Source organism: Lithobates pipiens, unplaced genomic scaffold, assembly GCF_037356315.1.
Source record: "Lithobates pipiens isolate NorthernLeopardFrog02 unplaced genomic scaffold, aLitPip1_a1.2 Scaffold_1, whole genome shotgun sequence".
Lineage (NCBI taxonomy): Eukaryota > Metazoa > Chordata > Amphibia > Anura > Ranidae > Lithobates > Lithobates pipiens.
In genome coordinates, this window is record NW_027507685.1 from 114,714,114 (window position 1) to 114,733,785 (window position 19,672).

The 19,672-nt window shown below is 43.5% G+C and overlaps 1 protein-coding gene across 3 annotated transcripts in view; it reads right to left on the bottom strand.

The window, feature by feature from the left end:
* SLC7A3 (solute carrier family 7 member 3) overlaps nt 1–18,349 on the bottom strand; it is a 38,489-nt gene extending 20,140 nt beyond the window's left edge. For 2 of the 3 annotated variants that reach the window (XR_013271644.1, XM_077474357.1), the window contains exons 1-4: nt 17,846–18,348; nt 8,328–8,486; nt 1,789–1,960; nt 1,018–1,127 (exon numbers count right to left, since the gene is read on the bottom strand). Coding sequence is in view for 2 of the 3 variants with exons in the window: in XM_077474357.1 (XP_077330483.1) it covers nt 1,018–1,127; nt 1,789–1,960; nt 8,328–8,486; nt 17,846–18,215 (811 nt within the window). In the remaining variant the exon portion in view is untranslated. Of the gene's footprint in view, nt 1–1,017; nt 1,128–1,788; nt 1,961–8,327; nt 8,487–17,845 lie in introns of all 3 variants that reach the window. The other variant, XM_077474359.1, reaches the window with a different exon arrangement.
* Between the last annotated feature and the right edge of the window lie 1,323 nt (nt 18,350–19,672).

Here is a 19,672-nt window from a genome sequence, read left to right on the forward strand (position 1 = left end):
ATATAATTAATTAATTATTAAAATAAATAAAATGAAAGCGCCCATGTCCTCCTGTGCAAAAGCGAACACGCTTTGGTGCCACATGCACGCAAACAGCGATCGTCCCACACATGTGAGGTATTACTGTGAATGTCGGATCTTGGGCAAGTCATTCTAGCACCAGGCCTCCTCTCAAAAGTGGTGACCTGTAGAGATATCTAAACATCGCCCATTGATAGTAAGACTTACGTTGTTTGTCGCCGTTGCACAGGCGTGCACATTTTTTAAAGTGTGGCATGTTTGTGGTCTATTTACTCGGCGTAACATCATCTTTTATATTTTACAAAAAAATTGGGTTATGCATTATATATATATATATATATATATATATATATATATATATATTTTTTTTTTTTTTAACTAAAAATTAAAAAAATAAAATAAAATTATTTTCCCCCCCAAAAAATTGCATTTGAAATACTGCTGCGCATATACCATGTGACATAAAAATTTGCAAACCCACCAATGTTTTTCTGCTTTAAAAAAAAAAATGATATATAATGTTTGGGGGTTCTAATACATTTTCTAGCCAAAAATACTGGATTGTTACATGTAAACAAAAAATGCCAGAAAAGGCCCAGACTGGAAGTGGTTAATTAACCAACTACTTACTACTTACTTTTACTTTACTTTAACTTACTTTCCATTTAAATTCTTCAAAAGATTGACCAACATCAGGAATTCAATGTACATGTGAAGTGAAATATCTGGTGGGATGTTGTGCAATGGTCGTTGTTAGAACACAATGTAACTTCCTGTTCTAGAATATACATTTTATAGTCACACCTCCAACAGCCAATCGGTGAAGTCACATTTATCAACACAAAGCACAATTACATCACCATGCATAACATACAGAGAAGAAGAGCGCGCCGATATTCCAGGTCGTTTTGAAATTAGGAATGGTTATCCTACAAGGAAATCAATGAGTGAAGAGGGGGATGGAAGGGTGCAGATAATCCCAAATATTAATATTACCTGTAGTTGCAATACAGTCGAATCCTACAAAGGCATAAAAACAGATGGCTGCCCCCGATACCACACCGCCAAATCCAAAAGGAGCAAATCCACCCATACCAAAAGGAGAGCTGAAAGAAAAAAGGAGACAAAAAAGGGTACAAAAAAGATTTTTTCTAATTGTAGTTCCATAGATCCAACTCTATGGCCAAATGTTTGTGGACACCTGACCATCACATTCCAAAATCATGATTATCGATATAGAGTTGCTCCCCCTATGGCCATTACTATGGGGTTGGTCCCTCCTATGGCCATTACTATGGGGCTGGTCCCCCCTATGGCCATTAGGGGGGATGAGATGACCTCATTCCAAAAGGTGTTCTGAATAGTTAAGGGCAGGTACTGATGATGGATGAGAAGACCTTATACCAAAAGGTCGTCCAAAGTAGGGTTGAGGTCAGAGCTCTGTGCAAGAAACTGGAGTTCCTCCACACCAAACACCATGTCTTTATGGAGTTGGTTTGGTACACGAGGTGGGGCACAGGCATGCTGGACCAGAAAAGGGTCTTCACCAAACTGTTACCACAAGGTTGGAAGAGCACAATTGCCTACAATGTCTTTGTATGATGAAGGGTTACCAGGACTCTTCACTGGAGACCCCCTGAGCTCCATCATTTAGAGGTGTGCCCACATAGGTTGGCGTGATGGTCAGGTGGCCTCATACTTTTAGTGTAGAAGATAAGTAAAAGATTGAAGAAGTAGCCGCTGATGCATTGTTTTTTGTTTTTTTACCTGCCGTTATATATTTTGGTTAAGTTGTCATAATCGACTTGAGTGAGTTTCCAGTTCTTGATGTCGCCTTTTAAAAAACCCGACAGGATGACAAAGGCCAAGACCAGCAGATTGATGGCAGTGAAGATTTTATTTACCAGGGCCGACTCGCTGACACCGACGGCAAGGAGAACTGTGAAGAGAAAACATTAAAAGTCTGATGCCGGCAATCACACAAATAGAAGAGACACTTATATACGGAATACATGAATGGGGGCAGGGAGAGCGCTGGGTCTATATACAGAGAAGAAGACAACACAGAGAGAAGAGTATACTAGAAATTTGATCTACAGCAACTAAAATAAGAAGTCTGTGGAAGACCTCTCCCACACGAAGACTCCAGCACCAGCTCTGATGTATATAATACAGCATTTATCTCACATTTGAGTTTTTTCTTGGTTTAAAAAAAAAAAAATCATTAAAAGTGTATTGGACATATCCCGTACGCCTTGGTCCTTCTACACCACCACCACCATTAGGCCGCTAATGTCCATGGGTTACAACTCCTTTGGTAATAATAATAATAATGGGATATCTTATTTTTATTACAATTTTTTCTTATCTATAGTGCAAAGTGAGCCCTCCTACGTACTACCCCCCGTGCCTGCTCCCAGGGGGGACACCCTACTTTAGGGTGTCTCGCAGTTTGTCGTCTCATTGTTGAGGGGTAAAAAGTATTTGGGTGAGTCATGACTTTCTTATGGATATTACCTCTGGTCTTATTGCATTTACTGTCTAATAGCTATGAACCTTCATTTAAAATTGTTAATTCTTTTTCTGTAATTATTCAAATACTATTTTTTTGTATATGTCAGACATCGTAGGTGACGTCTCCTGAGGAAGCGGCTTTTTTTGCCACAAAACCGGTCGAGCCACACGTCTACTCTACATCCTTGTAAAAAAAAAACTCCTGCTTGGGGTTTTCAATCACCGTTTGTACAACATTGTCCATTTCATGGATTGATTATTATTGTGTTTGTTTTATTATTGTTTGCAATTGTTTCTTTTTCCGTTTTGTGTAACTATTTAAAATAAAACCCTATTAATTTTAAAATTTCTTGTTATTGAATATTATCCGATACCGCAATAGTCCCCATTTTTCCCACTAATTTGAGGAAATCTTCTCCCAGAGTTTTTTCCTTATTGTTGAGCTATATGCTCTCCCTTGTTTTTCATTAGGCCGCTAAGACGCAGCTTATATTTTCACATGATGTGCCCTTCAAATGGCTGCAGAGGATGCTCTAACAAAAATAATGCCTGGAAACAGTATTTTCAGATATCACTGATAAATACAATGTAACAACATCATCATTACATCGTATTTACACTCATTGTTATTATATCATTGAAAACAGTGTTTACAAATATCTCTGATAAATACATTGTAACAACATTCTCCTATTTGCGATCATTCATATTGCTGCATCATATTTACACTCATTCACTGATATAGTTACATTATATTTATGCTAATTCATTCATATTGTTTGTTACATTGTATTTACAATTGTAAAATATATTATTGTTATAGTGTATTTGTTTGTTTTTATTGCCGCATCGTATTTTTACTTGTTTATTCATATTATTGTACATTGTAAATTTACACTCATTCACTGATATTATAGTTACATTGTATTTATTCTAATTCATCCATATTGTCTGCTACATTGCATTGTATTTGTTTGTTTGTTTTTATTGCCACATTGTATTTTCACTTGTTTATTCATATTATTGTACATTGTAAATTATTTACACTCATCCATTCATTATTGTTACATCGTATTTGCACTCATTCAGTGATAAAATTACATTTTATTTATACTGGTTACATGCAGATCAGAGTGTTGTCCTTTGACCTGCAGCCTTACAAGTTCATTTATTTTTTTAATAACATTATTTTCCTATGTAAACCCTTATTAAACCCCTATATGAGTATCAATGAGTATGGGGTACATTGTACCCCTATTCATTCACCTAAAAAAATAAAAAATAAAAAAAAGGTCAAAAATAAACAGGAGGTCGTTTTTGACAATTCCTTTAAGTAGTTCCTATATAAGCCGTAATTAACCCCATTATCTTTATTATCATTATGTATTATTATTTTAGTATGATATTTTATTACCATATATTTCCATTTTTTTTTACCATTTTTTTTTTCATTTTTGCTCGAATCATTGCCTTTTTCTTTTTTTTTTAGCATTGTATTAAAAAAAAAAAAAAAGAAAGAAAAAAAAGGTGCATGATATAAATTATGTATAAAAAAAACAAAAAATATGATTTTTATATGTATTCCTTTTGCTCTTTACCAATAAACTTGATTTGTTGAAAAAATAAAAAAATAAAACTATTTAAATAAATACCTTCCCCATGCTGTGAATCCTTTTATTATGACAAAACAGCGTTCTTGTAAGTTACATGACACGTGTGGCCCCCGGGAGCGCTGTGGCCCTATGATGTGTTATTGATGCAGGGCCCTGTGGACATGACTGGGCCTTTCTATTTTTTTTTTTTGGAAAGGACTTTCATTGTCATTGAAACCCCCCAACCCCCCTCCCCGAGAGATCCTTTCCAGGACCCGTGTTTATTCCCTCCGTTGTAATGAATATTTGTGAAGGAGTGGGGGGTGGGATCATTGCGCTTCCACTGACAAGGAATTATGCCGCAGCGGAGTCAGCGCGGTCTGTTCGGTGTAATTGGTGACAGACTCCTGAAATTTGCTCAGCTCTACTCTAATGAAAACAAATGGGCTGAATAAATCAGGGCCGATCATATGCAAAGTGCAGCAAAAAATAAAATAAAAATAACGAGCAATTGCGTTTTCCTTCCTTGAGATCGAATCAGAGAAATTGATTTAAACTATCTATGAACAGCACTGAAACACTGGCTAGGCACACAGTTAACCCTCCAATCGCCCCTGATGTTAACCCCCTTCCCAGCCAGTGTCATTAGTACAGTGACAGTGCATATTTTTAGCAGTGATCGCTGTATCGGTGCCACCGGTTCCCACAAAGTGTCAGTTTAGTGTCACTTTATCACCGCAATATCGCAGTCCTGCTACAGGTCGCCGTCATTACTCATAAAGAAAAAATATATATTAGATTGTAAGCTCTTCTGATCAGGGCCCTCTTAATCCTCTTGTATTGTATTGTAACTATTTTGTCTGCTTTTACATTGTAAAGTGCTGCGTAAACTGTTGGCACTATATAAATCCTGTATAATAATAATAACAAATAAAAATAAATAAATCTATCCCACAGTTTGTAGACGCTATACATAACACTTGTGCAAACCAATCACTATAAACTTATTGGGATTTTTTTTTTTACCAAAGACATGTAGAAAAATACATATTGGTCTAAATTGATGAATAAATTAGATTTTTTTCAATTTTATAATTAGATGTTTTATAGCAGAAAGTAAAAAAAATGTTTTTCTAAATTGAGGCTTTTTTTTTGTTTATAGCGCAAAAAAGAAAAACCGCAGAGGTGATCAAATACCACCAAAAAAAAAAAAATCTCTATTTGTTGGAAGAAAATTACATAAAATGTTATTTGTGTACAGTGTCGCATGACCGCGCAATTGTCAGTTAAAGGAACGCAGGGCCGCATTGCAAAAAATGGCCTGGTCGTGGGGGGGGGGGGGGGGGGGGTTAATGGAAGCAGCAGATTTAGAAAGACTGAAAAAAACTGAAAACAGTATTTGCAGATGGAATTAATACAATATCATCATTACATTGTATTTACACTCCTCTTCATATAATTGTTACATTGTATTTACACTCCTCCTTTCATATTATTACTTTTTACTTGGAATCCTTCATTTATATTATTGTTACATTGTATTTACACTCCTCCTTTCATATACATTTTTACTTTGTATTTACACTTTCTTTCATATAATTGTTAGAATTTATTTAAACTTAATTTATATAGTTGTTACATTGTATTTACACTCCTCCATTCATATAAATGTTACATTGTATTTACAATTCTCCTTTCATATAATTGTTACATTGTATTTACACTCTCTTTTACACGCAGTACAAAGTGGCGTCATGTGATCAGCATAAGATGTCAGTTAAACCGCATACAATTTAGCTAAAATGTGTCGCTCTTCATCCCTTTATTACCCTCCCCCCCACCTTGATTTATCTGCCGATTTTATATTTTTATTTGATCACCATATTTTTTTTTCCTCGTCTTCATTTTAGAACGACATTTGGGTGTCGCGGTTTTGGGTCGAGTGGCCGGGTGAGTGACGGCAGACTGATGACTCTATATTCTCTAGAAGACATTGAATCCTTTCACACCTGATTGGCTCTTCCACAGAAGAGTCATCTCATATAGAGTGTCAGCTCTGCGGTGAGAATGGAGCCCATTGATCTTGTTTTAATTGCGGGATATGCGATTCTTATTTAATCCCACCTGCTCCTTTCTCCTAATCACTCTCCGCTCACAGCGAAGTGATAACAGCTGGCGGCCTTCCCAAGGTGCTCCGATAATGGAGGCCGCGCTGCGCAAGAGGCAGCCGAGCAATGGAAGCCTCCGATAATTACTTGGAAGGTTCATTCGGTAAAAACACTGAACATTCAGACTTTGAGGGGGAAAGAAAAAAGTAACTATCAGCTAATTATATACCGGCTAAAAATAGTAACGAGACTCCACTTTGGATGGGGGAGGAGGAGATCACTGATCCTAAAAACCCAAGAGGCAGGAGGGCGCAGAGGAAGGAGGACACAAAGGCATGTCATGTTGTTGCTATGGCCCACAGATTGTACCCAGTTATGCACTGCCAACCTTACAGGGTCTACCACCACTGGCTGTTACCATTTTACCAGCCTGGCTAGAGGGACTGGTCAGACATCCTGGTGGCCAGGTATGATATCACAGTGAAAGGTGTTGAAAATAAGTTCAGGACAGAGGCATAAAGCCTCAAGCCCCGCTTGCCCTCTCAGACTGGGGATGTCCTGAAGCACTACAAAAAAACGAACAAAGAGGGGCGCACCAGCCTCGTGCAATATGCCTTGATATTTATTAAGAAATAATCATAAAATATAGCTACAAACATAAGGATTAAAATCGCTCATCGAGCTACTCAGCTGTAGCCTTGTAACCCTAAGTCCAATGAACTGCAAAGTATAGGGAGACCTCTCTGGGGTCCATACCAACTGACGTCTTTTGAAGGCAATGCCTTCTTCCTCAGAGCCAAATCATACAAGTTCCTTCAGCTAAAATATTGCTCTACCATACATGACATGAAGACCCCGAGCACCACCCCTGGGATGGGCCAAGACCTAACAGTGGTCAGAAGCGGGAGGGACCAATCCGCAAAAGATAAAGAACACAAAAGGTGAATACAACTGAACCAACACAAAACTGGAAAGGAAATAAAACCTGAAGGAACTTGTATAACTTGGCTCTGAGGAAGAAACGTGGCAACCTATAAGGACCCTAGAGAGGTCCTCCTGTATTTTGGAGTTGGTTGCACCAAAGCCTACATGGCTACGGTTGAGTAGCTCGATGAGCGATTTTAATCCTTTATTTTATGAGTATATTTTCTAATGATTATCTTCTAATAAATATTATGGGGTACTGGACTAGGCGGGTGCGCCCCCCTAAGTTGGATTTTTGTAGCCACTAGGGGACAACCAAGCTCCTTGCAAAAACACTAGAGATAATATGAAGCTCCTCACCAGAAATGTGCGTTTCACACCAGGTCCAGCCATCATTGCCACATCCAGACCGGGTACCTGCACTGGGCCCCAATGGAGCTTTGAGGTACAGAGCTGGCACTCTATGGGTGGGAATAATATGTTCAGACTGTGGAGCTGCAGAGGAGCCCACTGGGGCTTAGGGGCCTACCTGTACTAGATGTGGGCACTGGGGCCCTCTCTCCATTACATCAGATCTTTAGGAAGGAAGGAGGGGAAAGGGGGTTGGTATCTCCCCCCTTCAGATACCATCAAAAGGGTATTCATATCCCAGAACATTCGGCCGTCATATTCCTGACAGCGCAGTTTTGGTATTCCTCACATGCTCCGCTCACCAGAAACCAACGTTTGTTAGCTTAATGAGGCCATTATTTCTCATTATTTCTCCCTGAAGAACAAGCCGGGTCCCTCTTGTCAATTATCCGCTCATGATATGAAATGTCAGCAATGAAACCAACGACAAAACAGGAGGAAGCCGTGCCAAGAACCCTAACCATGGGAAACACCAAAACATTGTTTATATGGCCAATGTGAGGATCCTAGATAGGGGTACTAAAGGCCAGTCTACCCAACAGTTATATGGGGAGCCCAGGAACTCAGCACAGGGATGGTGGGAACCCCTCATAATGGGCTCAGCAGGTGTACAGACCCAGGAGCTCAGCACAGGGATGGTGGGAACCCCTCATAATGGGCACAGCATGTGTACAGACCCGGGAACTCAGCACAGGGATGGTGGGAACCACTCATAATGGGCACAGCATGTTCAAAAAATAGGATGAGGACAACTCACTGGTTAGGAGGATGACCAGTATCAGAGCGAAGAAGTCCGGGTATTTGGCCAGGACATGCGGGACTTGGAAGGCGACTCGCTCCTGGAAGAAGGTGCTGATTCCCTTGCCGATTATATCATCGAAGGTGGAGCTCCATGCTCTCGCTACGCTGGCTGTACCTGAAATCAGAAAATATTCAATTTTCAATCAATGGTAGAAAACACTTCCAACCTTCATTTATTTATTAGAGTGACCATCAAATAACTGAAATCCCTCCGCTCAGGAGTCTTCCACATCCGACACTTCCCAAAGCGTCAGACACCTGTATACCCCCTGATGTGCATAATGGTTCCTTCCAGTGACCCACAACACAGAGACTGGTGAGAGGAACCACAGCGCACGGTAGGGGTGCCCAGTAATCCGATACCTACCGGTGTTTCTTGGGCTTACTGTTTTTACAGGCACGCCCGAGAAAGGATCTGATGGTCGGCACGGCTGGCCATAGAGGTTACCAAAGACCAGATCGGCTCTCCCCGCCTCTATGACTTTGGAGGACCAGAGTGATGCCAAGACTTCGTCTCCGATCCAGGGAGCGAGACAATTATTTATTTATTTTTTAATTAAGCAAAAGATCACTTTTTTTTCTAATACAAGGATTGTATCGTATAATTTAGAGTGTGTGTGTGTGTATATATATATATATTTTAAATGTAAAGGGCCCCCACCTCTCCATGCTCGCACGCAGGAACGAACGCATACGTAAAGTCGCGCACGCACATGTAAACGGCATGCCCACCACACATGTGAGATGTCGCCGCAAACGTTTTTAGGGGAGTCGATAATTCTAGCGCTAGTCCTCCTCTGTAACTGGTAACCTGTAAAAATGTTTAAAGCGTCGCCTATGGAGATTTTTAAGTATCTTCATTTGGTGCCATTCCATGAGCATGCGCAATTTTAAAGAGTGACATGTTTGGTATCTATTTACTCGGCAAATCATCATCTTTTATATTTTACCAAAAAAATGGGTTATGTGATATGTTTTTTGGCATTAAAATCCATTAAAGTTTTTTATAATTTTTTGCATTTGAAAAACCACTGCGCCAATACCACGCAACATAAAAAATTGCAATGATTGCCATTTTATTCTCTAGGGTCTCTGCTACAAAATTTTTTTTTAAATCTATAAAGTTTGGGGGTTCTAAGTCATTTTCTATTAAAAAGTACGGATTGTAAACAAAAAAAAAAAAAAGGCCAGAAAAGGCCGGGTCAGCAAGTGGTTTATTTTCACCAAGAATCCACTGCTTCAAGATGTCTTTAGGATAACCTTTTAGCGTTTATTTTACGCGATTTATCACAATTCTTGTCCTGCGAGGACTCTAAAGACTTTTTGTACTTACTGAATATTTGGACTTTTATTCATATATTTTCTTTTCTTTCTCACTATTTGTCACATGTGCTTTTCACAGCCTGTTTTTAGCGCTACATTATATTTTTGGAGTTTTATATGAATTTGGTTATGTTCGTATGTAGCTGCTGGTTTATGCACTAATTTTTACTTTTGGGGTTAGCGCAATATATTTTCCCTTTTTTCAGCAAGTGGTTTACAGAAAGCACCGAAACACAATAACAGTCCGTCTTAACTTTTGAAAAAAATGTTTCGATTATTTTATGTTTATTGTATATAATTATATTACATTTATTAGATGTTATATTTTATATTGAACCAGAAGTATGTTAGAGCAACATATGCTCTCTAACATATTTTTGGTTCAGCGTTTTATTATAGTAGCTGCTTATGTTATTTTAAATAATATTTTTTTCCTATGAGCGCTGAGGGAGAAGTATCGACCTGTTGTTTGATTATTTCTCAATTTATTATATTTTATGTTTATTGTATATAAACATTTATTATATTTACTCTATTTATTCGATTTAATTTATTAGATGTTATATTTTATTGTATTATATTTGGAGATTTTATTTTATAATATTTATTATTTTTTAATTTATTGTTAGTTTATTACATTTTATTATGTACCATTTTTGTTTGTTTGTATACTTTTATAACACGGGGAGTCTGACGCGATTACAAATAAAATGTTCATGTTTATGAGACGAATCATTTTTTTTTTTTGTCTTTGAGAAAGAAGTGTAAAGCAAACACGAGGCAAGCGTGGCGGATCTGTGAAGGTTTCACCTGGAAATGGCGTGTGCTCAGCGAAACACGTTTTCCAGCACACACGGAAACCTCGTTGTTCCAGGAAGGGTGTCGTCATTTGAAGGCCGGAAGCAGATTCTGGCGTCGGCAGTAAGACAAATATAAAATGTTTATAGAGTGTAACTAGGGGGTGAGAACGCGTGGAGGTCCAATCGTATTGGTCGCAAGAGATACAAACAATCGCTACGATCTCGTGTCACTTCCAAAGTCTTTATATAAAGCTAAAACTTTTATTTAAATAATCGCCCGGGGATCCCGCCATGAAAGTCTATGCTCAGTCACTTCCTGTTATAAGGTGACAATACTCTCTGTGTTAAAGAGAGTGCCAAACAGTTGTCACAAAAATTACCCCCCCCCCCCCCAGTCTTAGTCCGTAGGGTTCAATATTGAGTTGGCCCTTTGCAGCTATAACAGCTTCACCTCTTCTGGGAAGGCCGTCCACAAGGTTTAGGAGGGTGTCTATGGGAATGTTTGACCATTCTTCCAGAAGCACTTTTGTGAGGTCAGGCACTGATGTTGGACGAGAAGGCCTGGCTCGCAGTCTCCGCTCTAATTAATCCTAAAGGTGTTCTATCAGGTTGAGGTCAGGATTCTGTGTAGGCCAGGGTTAATTTTTTACTATGGGACAGTGAAAGTAATATTTACAGTAGCGATTTGCTCTTTTTGTACTATAAAGGGCTAATTTTAGTTTTTTGTTAACCCCATTATGTTAGTGGCCGATTATTCGATTATGAAAATAGTAATCGATTAATCTCATAATCGATTAGTTGTCGATTAATCGATTAGTTGTTTCAGCCCTAGTCAGCATATCAAGACATTTCGGATAATTTCATGCTCCCAACTTTGTAGGAACAGTTTGGTGACGGCCCCTTCCTGTTCCAACATGACTGCCCACCAGTGCACAAAGCAAGTTCAATAAAGACATGGATGAGCGAGTTCGGGGTGGATGAACTTGACTGGCCTGCACAGAGTGCTGATCCTAACTCAATAGAACACGTTTGGGATGAATTAGAGAGTAGTAGTTGGAGACTGTAAGCCAGGCCTTCTCATCCAACATCAGTTCCTGACCTCACAAATGCTCTTCTGGAAGAATGGCCAAACATTCCCATAGACACACTCCTAAACCTTGTGGACGGCCTTCCCAGAAGAGTTGAAGCTGTTATAGCTGCAAAGGGCCAACTCAATATTGAACCCTATGGACTAAGATTGGGATGTCATTAAAGTTCATGTAAAGGCAGGTGTCCCAATACTTTTGGTAATATAGTGTGTGTCCCCTTCCATGTTCACATGTACTCTGCAGAGGAAGACATGTCCCCTTCCATGTCCACATGTACTCTGCAGAGAAAGACATGTCCCCTTCCATGTCCACATGTACTCTGCAGAGGAAGACATGTCCCCTTCTATGTTCACGTGTACTCTGTAGAGGAAGACATGTCCCTTTCCATGTACTCTGTAGAGGAAGACATGTCCCCTTCCATGTACTTTGTAGAGGAAGACATGTCCCCTTCCATGTACTTTGTAGAGGAAGACATGTCCCCTTCCATGTACTTTGTAGAGGAAGACATGTCCCCTTTAGTGATGGACGAACGTTTCGCCCGGCGGTCGTTTCGCGGCGAATTTCCGACTTTCGCCGTCCGCGGGTTCGAACGCCTTTTTCCGTCGTTCGCCCCGGCGGACTTACGTGTTTAATGTATACAAGAACTTTAACCTTTCGTGACACGTTTATCATGTGTTACAGGACAACCAATTGAGACATGACAGCTCATGGACACTTGGACATTCCCCCTAACCTATAAATACACCCGATCCGGTGGCCATTTTACATTCTTTCTTCTGTCACTGTAGGGAAAGGATCCTGTGTGGAGTAGGGACAGAGAAAACGCTAGCTATTTGGTACACAAAAGTTCTTTTCAGGACTGGTATAGGTGTTAGGTCAGCAGCCTGAGTTTCTTTTGTCAGTTTAGATAAAGGGACAGAGCGCTGTATGCTGCTATTTTAGGGACAGCTCAGCCAGATTAGTCTTTCTTCATCATCATCATCATCATCATCATTAGCTGTTACTATCAGGTCCACAAAAGAGCTATTCCAGCTAATCGTTCCAGCCTACTCTTTTTTGCCAATTTGTATAGGGACAGGCAGGAAGCAGTGTGTCAGGCAGTGAGGATAATTTTAAAGACTTGCTGTTACTATTAGTTCCACAAAGGTTCTTTTCAGGACTGGTATCAGTGGTACGGTAATAGGCTTGTACACGTATAATATTCTTTCTTCCAAATATAGAAAGAATATTATACTTGACTGCTGCCCTTCTGCTGCAGTCTGCTAATCATTCACAACTCACTTGTTCCACAAAGCTCTTTATCAGGACTGGTAACTTGGTCTGTCTAGGGTGCTACGGTACATAGGCTTGGGTGCGGTACAGTCTGCTGTTCTGTAAGGACCGCTATCGGTCCACAATACATAGGGTTGCCGTGCACTACTGCTGACCGCTGCCCTATACTGCAGCAGTCCTTCAGCGGTATAGGGACTGACGCACAGTCTGCTAAACACTAATACACAACCTGCTTGGTCCACAAAAGTTCTTATAAGGACTGGTAACTTGGTATAGGGTGCTACGGTACATAGGCCTGAGTGCGTTACAGTCTGCTGTTCTGTAAGGACCGCTATCGGTCCACAATACATAGGGTTGACGTGCACTACTGCTGACCGCTGCCCTATACTGCAGCAGTCCTTCAGCGGTATAGGGACTGACGCACAGTCTGCTAAACACTAACACACAACCTGCTTGGTCCACAAAAGTTTTTATAAGGACTGGTAACTTGGTATAGGGTGCTACGGTACATAGGCCTGAGTGCAGTACAGTCTGCTGTTCTGTAAGGACTGCTATCGGTCCACAATACATAGGGTTGCCGTGCACTACTGCTGACCGCTGCCCTATACTGCAGCAGTCCTTCAGCGGTATAGGGACTGACGCACAGTCTGCTAAACACTAATACACAACCTGCTTGGTCCACAAAAGTTCTTATAAGGACTGGTAACTTGGTATAGGGTGCTACGGTACATAGGCCTGAGTGCAGTACAGTCTGCTGTTCTGTAAGGACCGCTATCGGTCCACAATACATAGGGTTGCCGTGCACTACTGCTGACCGCTGCCCTATACTGCAGCAGTCCTTCATTGGTATAGGGACTGACGTACAGTCTGCTAATCACTAACACACAACCTGCTTGGTCCACAAAAGTTCTTATAAGGACTGGTAACTTGGTATAGGGTGCTACGGTACATAGGCCTGAGTGCGTTACAGTCTGCTGTTCTGTAAGGACCGCTATCGGTCCACAATACATAGGGTTGCCGTGCACTACTGCTGACCGCTGCCCTATACTGCAGCAGTCCTTCAGCGGTATAGGGACTGACGCACAGTCTGCTAAACACTAACACACAACCTGCTTGGTCCACAAAAGTTTTTATAAGGACTGGTAACTTGGTATAGGGTGCTACGGTACATAGGCCTGAGTGCAGTACAGTCTGCTGTTCTGTAAGGACCGCTATCGGTCCACAATACATAGGGTTGCCGTGCACTACTGCTGACCGCTGCCCTATACTGCAGCAGTCCTTCATTGGTATAGGGACTGACGTACAGTCTGCTAATCACTAACACACAACCTGCTTGGTCCACAAAAGTTCTTATAAGGACTGGTAACTTGGTATAGGGTGCTACGGTACATAGGCCTGAGTGCGTTACAGTCTGCTGTTCTGTAAGGACCGCTATCGGTCCACAATACATAGGGTTGCCGTGCACTACTGCTGACCGCTGCCCTATACTGCAGCAGTCCTTCAGCGGTATAGGGACTGACGCACAGTCTGCTAAACACTAACACACAACCTGCTTGGTCCACAAAAGTTTTTATAAGGACTGGTAACTTGGTATAGGGTGCTACGGTACATAGGCCTGAGTGCAGTACAGTCTGCTGTTCTGTAAGGACCGCTATCGGTCCACAATACATAGGGTTGCCGTGCACTACTGCTGACCGCTGCCCTATACTGCAGCAGTCCTTCATTGGTATAGGGACTGACGTACAGTCTGCTAATCACTAACACACAACCTGCTTGGTCCACAAAAGTTCTTATAAGGACTGGTAACTTGGTATAGGGTGCTACGGTACATAGGCCTGAGTGCGTTACAGTCTGCTGTTCTGTAAGGACCGCTATCGGTCCACAATACATAGGGTTGCCGTGCACTACTGCTGACCGCTGCCCTATACTGCAGCAGTCCTTCAGCGGTATAGGGACTGACGCACAGTCTGCTAAACACTAACACACAACCTGCTTGGTCCACAAAAGTTTTTATAAGGACTGGTAACTTGGTATAGGGTGCTACGGTACATAGGCCTGAGTGCAGTACAGTCTGCTGTTCTGTAAGGACCGCTATCGGTCCACAATACATAGGGTTGACGTGCACTACTGCTGACCGCTGCCCTATACTGCAGCAGTCCTTCAGCGGTATAGGGACTAAGAGTTTTGTCACAGGGTGATTTAAAAAATGACAGGCAGAGGAAGAGGCAGGCCCTTCCGCAGGGGTGGTAGGGGTAGGGCAGGAGCAACAGCCTTGAGCCAAAGTGGGAAGTTGCAGAAGGTGCGTTCAATTACTTTAAAGGACGCACCAGACTTGGTTGAGTGGCTCACTCAGCCTTATTCTTCTGCACCCTCCTCATCCTCTCGATCTGCACCCTCTTCTTCACTCTCTGCTATGTGCACCCCCAAAGACACTACCACCAACAACACCACCACCACCACATACCTTCCGCTTGAGTGCAAATGGGGGCCTTCATGCTCCAGTGTTTTAATAGGGACCCCCGTATAAAAAGCATGAGGGTCAAGGACCAGTACTGGGTGGCAACGTACTTAGATCCCCGGTACAAACACAAAATGGCGGAAATGTTACCGCCGTCGCAGAGGGCTGTCAGAATGCAGCACTTCCAGGCCTTGCTTCGAGAAATGCTGCATTCTGCTTTTGCGTGCGCTGGCAGAGGAGCAATTCCCACTCCCAGAGAAGGATTTGCGGGTACCAATCCAACAGCGCCTGCAAGAAGAGGCCGGTTTGAAGATGTGTTGGTGACTTCGGATATGAGGTCATTCTTTCAGCCGACCCATCGACAGGTGTCATCCGGATCCAGCATCAGGGAACGCCTAGACCGTCAGGTGTCCGACTACATTGGGTTAACGGCCGATGTGGACGCTCTGAGGAGTGATGAACCCCTAGACTACTGGGTGGGCAGGCTTGACCTCTGGCCAGAGCTTGCCCAATTTGCAATCGAACTGTTGGCTTGCCCCTCATCCAGTGTCCTGTCCGAAAGGACGTTCAGCGCAGCAGGGGGGATTGTGACCGATAAGCGTACTCGCCTAGCTCACGACAGTGTTAACTACCTCACATTTCTAAAAATGAATGAGGCATGGATCTCGGAGGAATTCAACACATGTGATCAGTAGACCATGTATATGTCTATAAACAATTTTTGGAATCAAGCACACAGACCTTCTTAATTCATTTGGCTCACTTCCCTGACCCAAAAAAGCACACCGTACTATATGCCCCTACCCTCCTCTTTGAAGAGGTTGAGCGGTGTCATATTTCTACTGGGGCTGCTTATTATGAGGGGTTCCCACCATCCCTGTGCTGTGCTGACTTCCTCCTGGGTGTTCTTATTATGAGGGGCTCCCACCATCCCTGTGCTGTGCTGACTTCCTCCTGGGGGTTCTTATTATGAGGGGATCACACCATCCCTGTGCTGTGCTGACTTCCTCCTGGGGCTGCTTACGGTGCTGCTGTCAGCGCTGTATGTCACGGAGCTGCTGTCAGCGCTGTATGTCACGGAGCTGCTGTCAGCGCTGTATGTCACGGAGCTGCTGTCAGCGCTGTATGTCACGGAGCTGCTGTCAGCGCTGTATGTCACGGAGCTGCTGTCAGCGCTGTATGTCACGGAGCTGCTGTCAGCGCTGTATGTCACGGAGCTGCTGTCAGCGCTGTATGTCACGGTGCTGCTGTCAGCGCTGTATGTCACGGAGCTGCTGTCAGCGCTGTATGTCACGGAGCTGCTGTCAGCGCTGTATGTCACGGAGCTGCTGTCAGCGCTGTATGTCACGGAGCTGCTGTCAGCGCTGTATGTCACGGAGCTGCTGTCAGCGCTGTATGTCACGGTGCTGCTGTCAGCGCTGTATGTCACGGAGCTGCTGTCAGCGCTGTATGTCACGGAGCTGCTGTCAGCGCTGTATGTCACGGAGCTGCTGTCAGCGCTGTATGTCACGGAGCTGCTGTCAGCGCTGTATGTCACGGAGCTGCTGTCAGCGCTGTATGTCACGGTGCTGATGTCAGTGCTCTGTATTACGGTGCTGCTGTCAGTGCTCTGTATCTCCTGCACCCTCTTGTTTGCCTACCCTGGTCCCTGACCTTCCCTCTCCTCCATTGCCTTCATTAGCTCCATAGTCCTGAATTGTCAGAACAATTTCCCAAATAAAAAAAAAATGCTTGTAGTTATCGATCCCAAATTCACCTCATACATGTATTATGCTATTGTCCAGGTGGTGGGACTACGTGCTACCCCCTAATAATTACCCCGTGGCCGCAAATTCGACCTAAAGGTTTGCGAAATTCGCCTCCCATTGAAGTCAATGGAGCCCGCGGCGAACGGTCGTTTTCGCGAACGTTTGTGTCCGTTCGCGTTTCGCGTTCGCGAAACGTCCCGTCGGAAGTTCGTCCATCACTAGTCCCCTTCCATGTACTTTGTAGAGGAAGACATGTCCCCTTCCATGTACTCTGTAGAGGAAGACATGTCCCCTTCCATGTTCACATGTACTCTGCAGAGAAAGACATGTCCCCTTCTACGTTCACATGTACTCTGTAGAGGAAGACATGTCCTCTTCCACGTTCATGTGTACTCTGTAGAGGAAGACATGTCCCCTTCCACGTTCACATGTACTCTGTAGAGGAAGACATGTCTTCGTACACGTTAATATACATTCTATAAAGAGTGTGAAAGGTTTTTTCTTGGATTGATCTGCTGATGCAACACACACACACCTCCAATGGTACTTCATGGGCAACTAATTCTAAGCAATGATATCCCTGATCACAAGCATGTATGTTCTGTCTGGAAGGTTGTCTGTAACCTCCTGTGTACCGGTACACCGGTGGTCACCATACAGTAAAATCTGTAGTCACCACAAGGTACATAGGAGCCACGAGACGTCCTGGAAATCTCTCATTCATCACACAGACTGGAGGGAAAATAGAACAGAATAAAAGGAAGATGGGAGATATTTTGGCTTACCCAAGACATAGGAGAGAATTAAGTTCCAGCCGGTGGTGAATGCCCAGATCTCGCCCACGGTCACATAGCTGTACAGGTAGGCAGAGCCGGTCTTGGGGACTCGCGCTCCAAACTCTGCGTAGCACAAGCCGGCGAGCACAGAGGAGAGGGCTGCCGCCAGGAAGCACAGGACGATGGCGGGACCGGCTTTCTCGTTGGCAACCTCCCCGGCCAGAACGTAGACCCCGGCGCCCAGCGTGCTGCCCACCCCCAGGGCGATCAGGTCCAGTGTGGTCAGGCATCGGGCGAAGCACGACTCTTGGTTGTTGAGATCCAAAACTCTCCTTCGGATCAGCTTCTTCCCAAACCTGAACAATCCCCCGGCGCTCATCTTCTGGGCGATTAGTGAGCTTTACACAAAGCAAATAATTCCTAGAGAAGAGCGCGGAGAAGAATGTGCGTTGGTGGTTATTACTATGAATACTGGAGGGAAGACGGCTAAAAAAAAAAAGGCGGTTAGACAGTGACAGCGAGAGCTTCATGTATATAGTCCCTCCAGGGGGCAGGGCCTGAAAACTCTCCCATTCATCACTAAACATAGCAAGCACCTCCCTAGCATCCCCATAGATGGGCATCATCCTGGTTCCTTTCCTGGATACATTGTATCGGGCAAGTTCCATGTCCAGTACATTGTATCGGGCAAGTTCCATGTCCTGTACATTGTATCAGAAAAGTTACATGTCCTGTACATTGTATCAGAAAAGTGCAATGCCCAGTACATTGTATCGGGCAAGTTCAACATCCGGTGACCCTTTCCCTTATACAATGTCTCGGTCAAGTTCCATATCCGGTAACTCTTCATACACAACTCCAACAGTGAAGGTAGAAGTTTTTTTAAACTTAATTTTCTATATCAGGGTAAAAAAAAATATTCTGTGTGCAGCCCACCCTTTTATTTAAGTAACCGATCATGATCCAGCGCTGTACCCGAGCGCAGTTGCTCTCTCCCTCCCCACAGGGCAAGGAGGCAATAGCGGGAGCCATTGTCTCCTGCTGCTGTCACTCAAATCCTGAGTAGGGAGGGGCGGAGTCGAGCCGCATTGTCTGTGTCTCTGGACACGCGGTGATACCACTTGTCCTGTTAGATGAACTTCCAGACACGCCTGTGACCCCAATAATCGGATAGGGGCTTGTCAATTCCAGGATGGGCCCTCCGGTCACCTTATGTCAACTCGCACCCCTGCCTGAGGCATGTACTATTTGATTTTCCTACCCATAAATAACCCAAGTATACCCCTACCTGTTGCCCAGCCAGGACCACCCAACCCTCCAGGAAGGATCACCCAAACCTCCAGGAAGAATCACCCCACCCTTTAGCGAAGGATCACCCCCCACCGACCAGGGAAGGACCACCCAACCCTCCAGTGAAGGACAACCCAACCCTCCAGGGAAGGATCACCCAACCCTCCAGGGAAGAATCACCCAACCCTCCAGCCAGAATCACCCAACTCTCCAGGGAATTATCACCCCACCCTTCAGAGAACGATGACCACCCAACCCTCCAGGGAATTATTATCCCACCCTTCAGGGAAGGATCACCCCCCACCCTCCAGGGAAGGACCACCCAACCCTCCAGCCAGAATCACCCAACTCTCCAGGGAATTATCACCCCACCCTTCAGAGAACGATGACCACCCAACCCTCCAGGGAATTATCATCCCACCCTTCAGGGAAGGATCGCCCCCCACCCTCCAGGGAAGGATCACCCAACCCTCCAGGGAAGAATCACCCAACCCTCCAGCCAGAATCACCCAACTCTCCAGGGAATTATCACCCCACCCTTCAGAG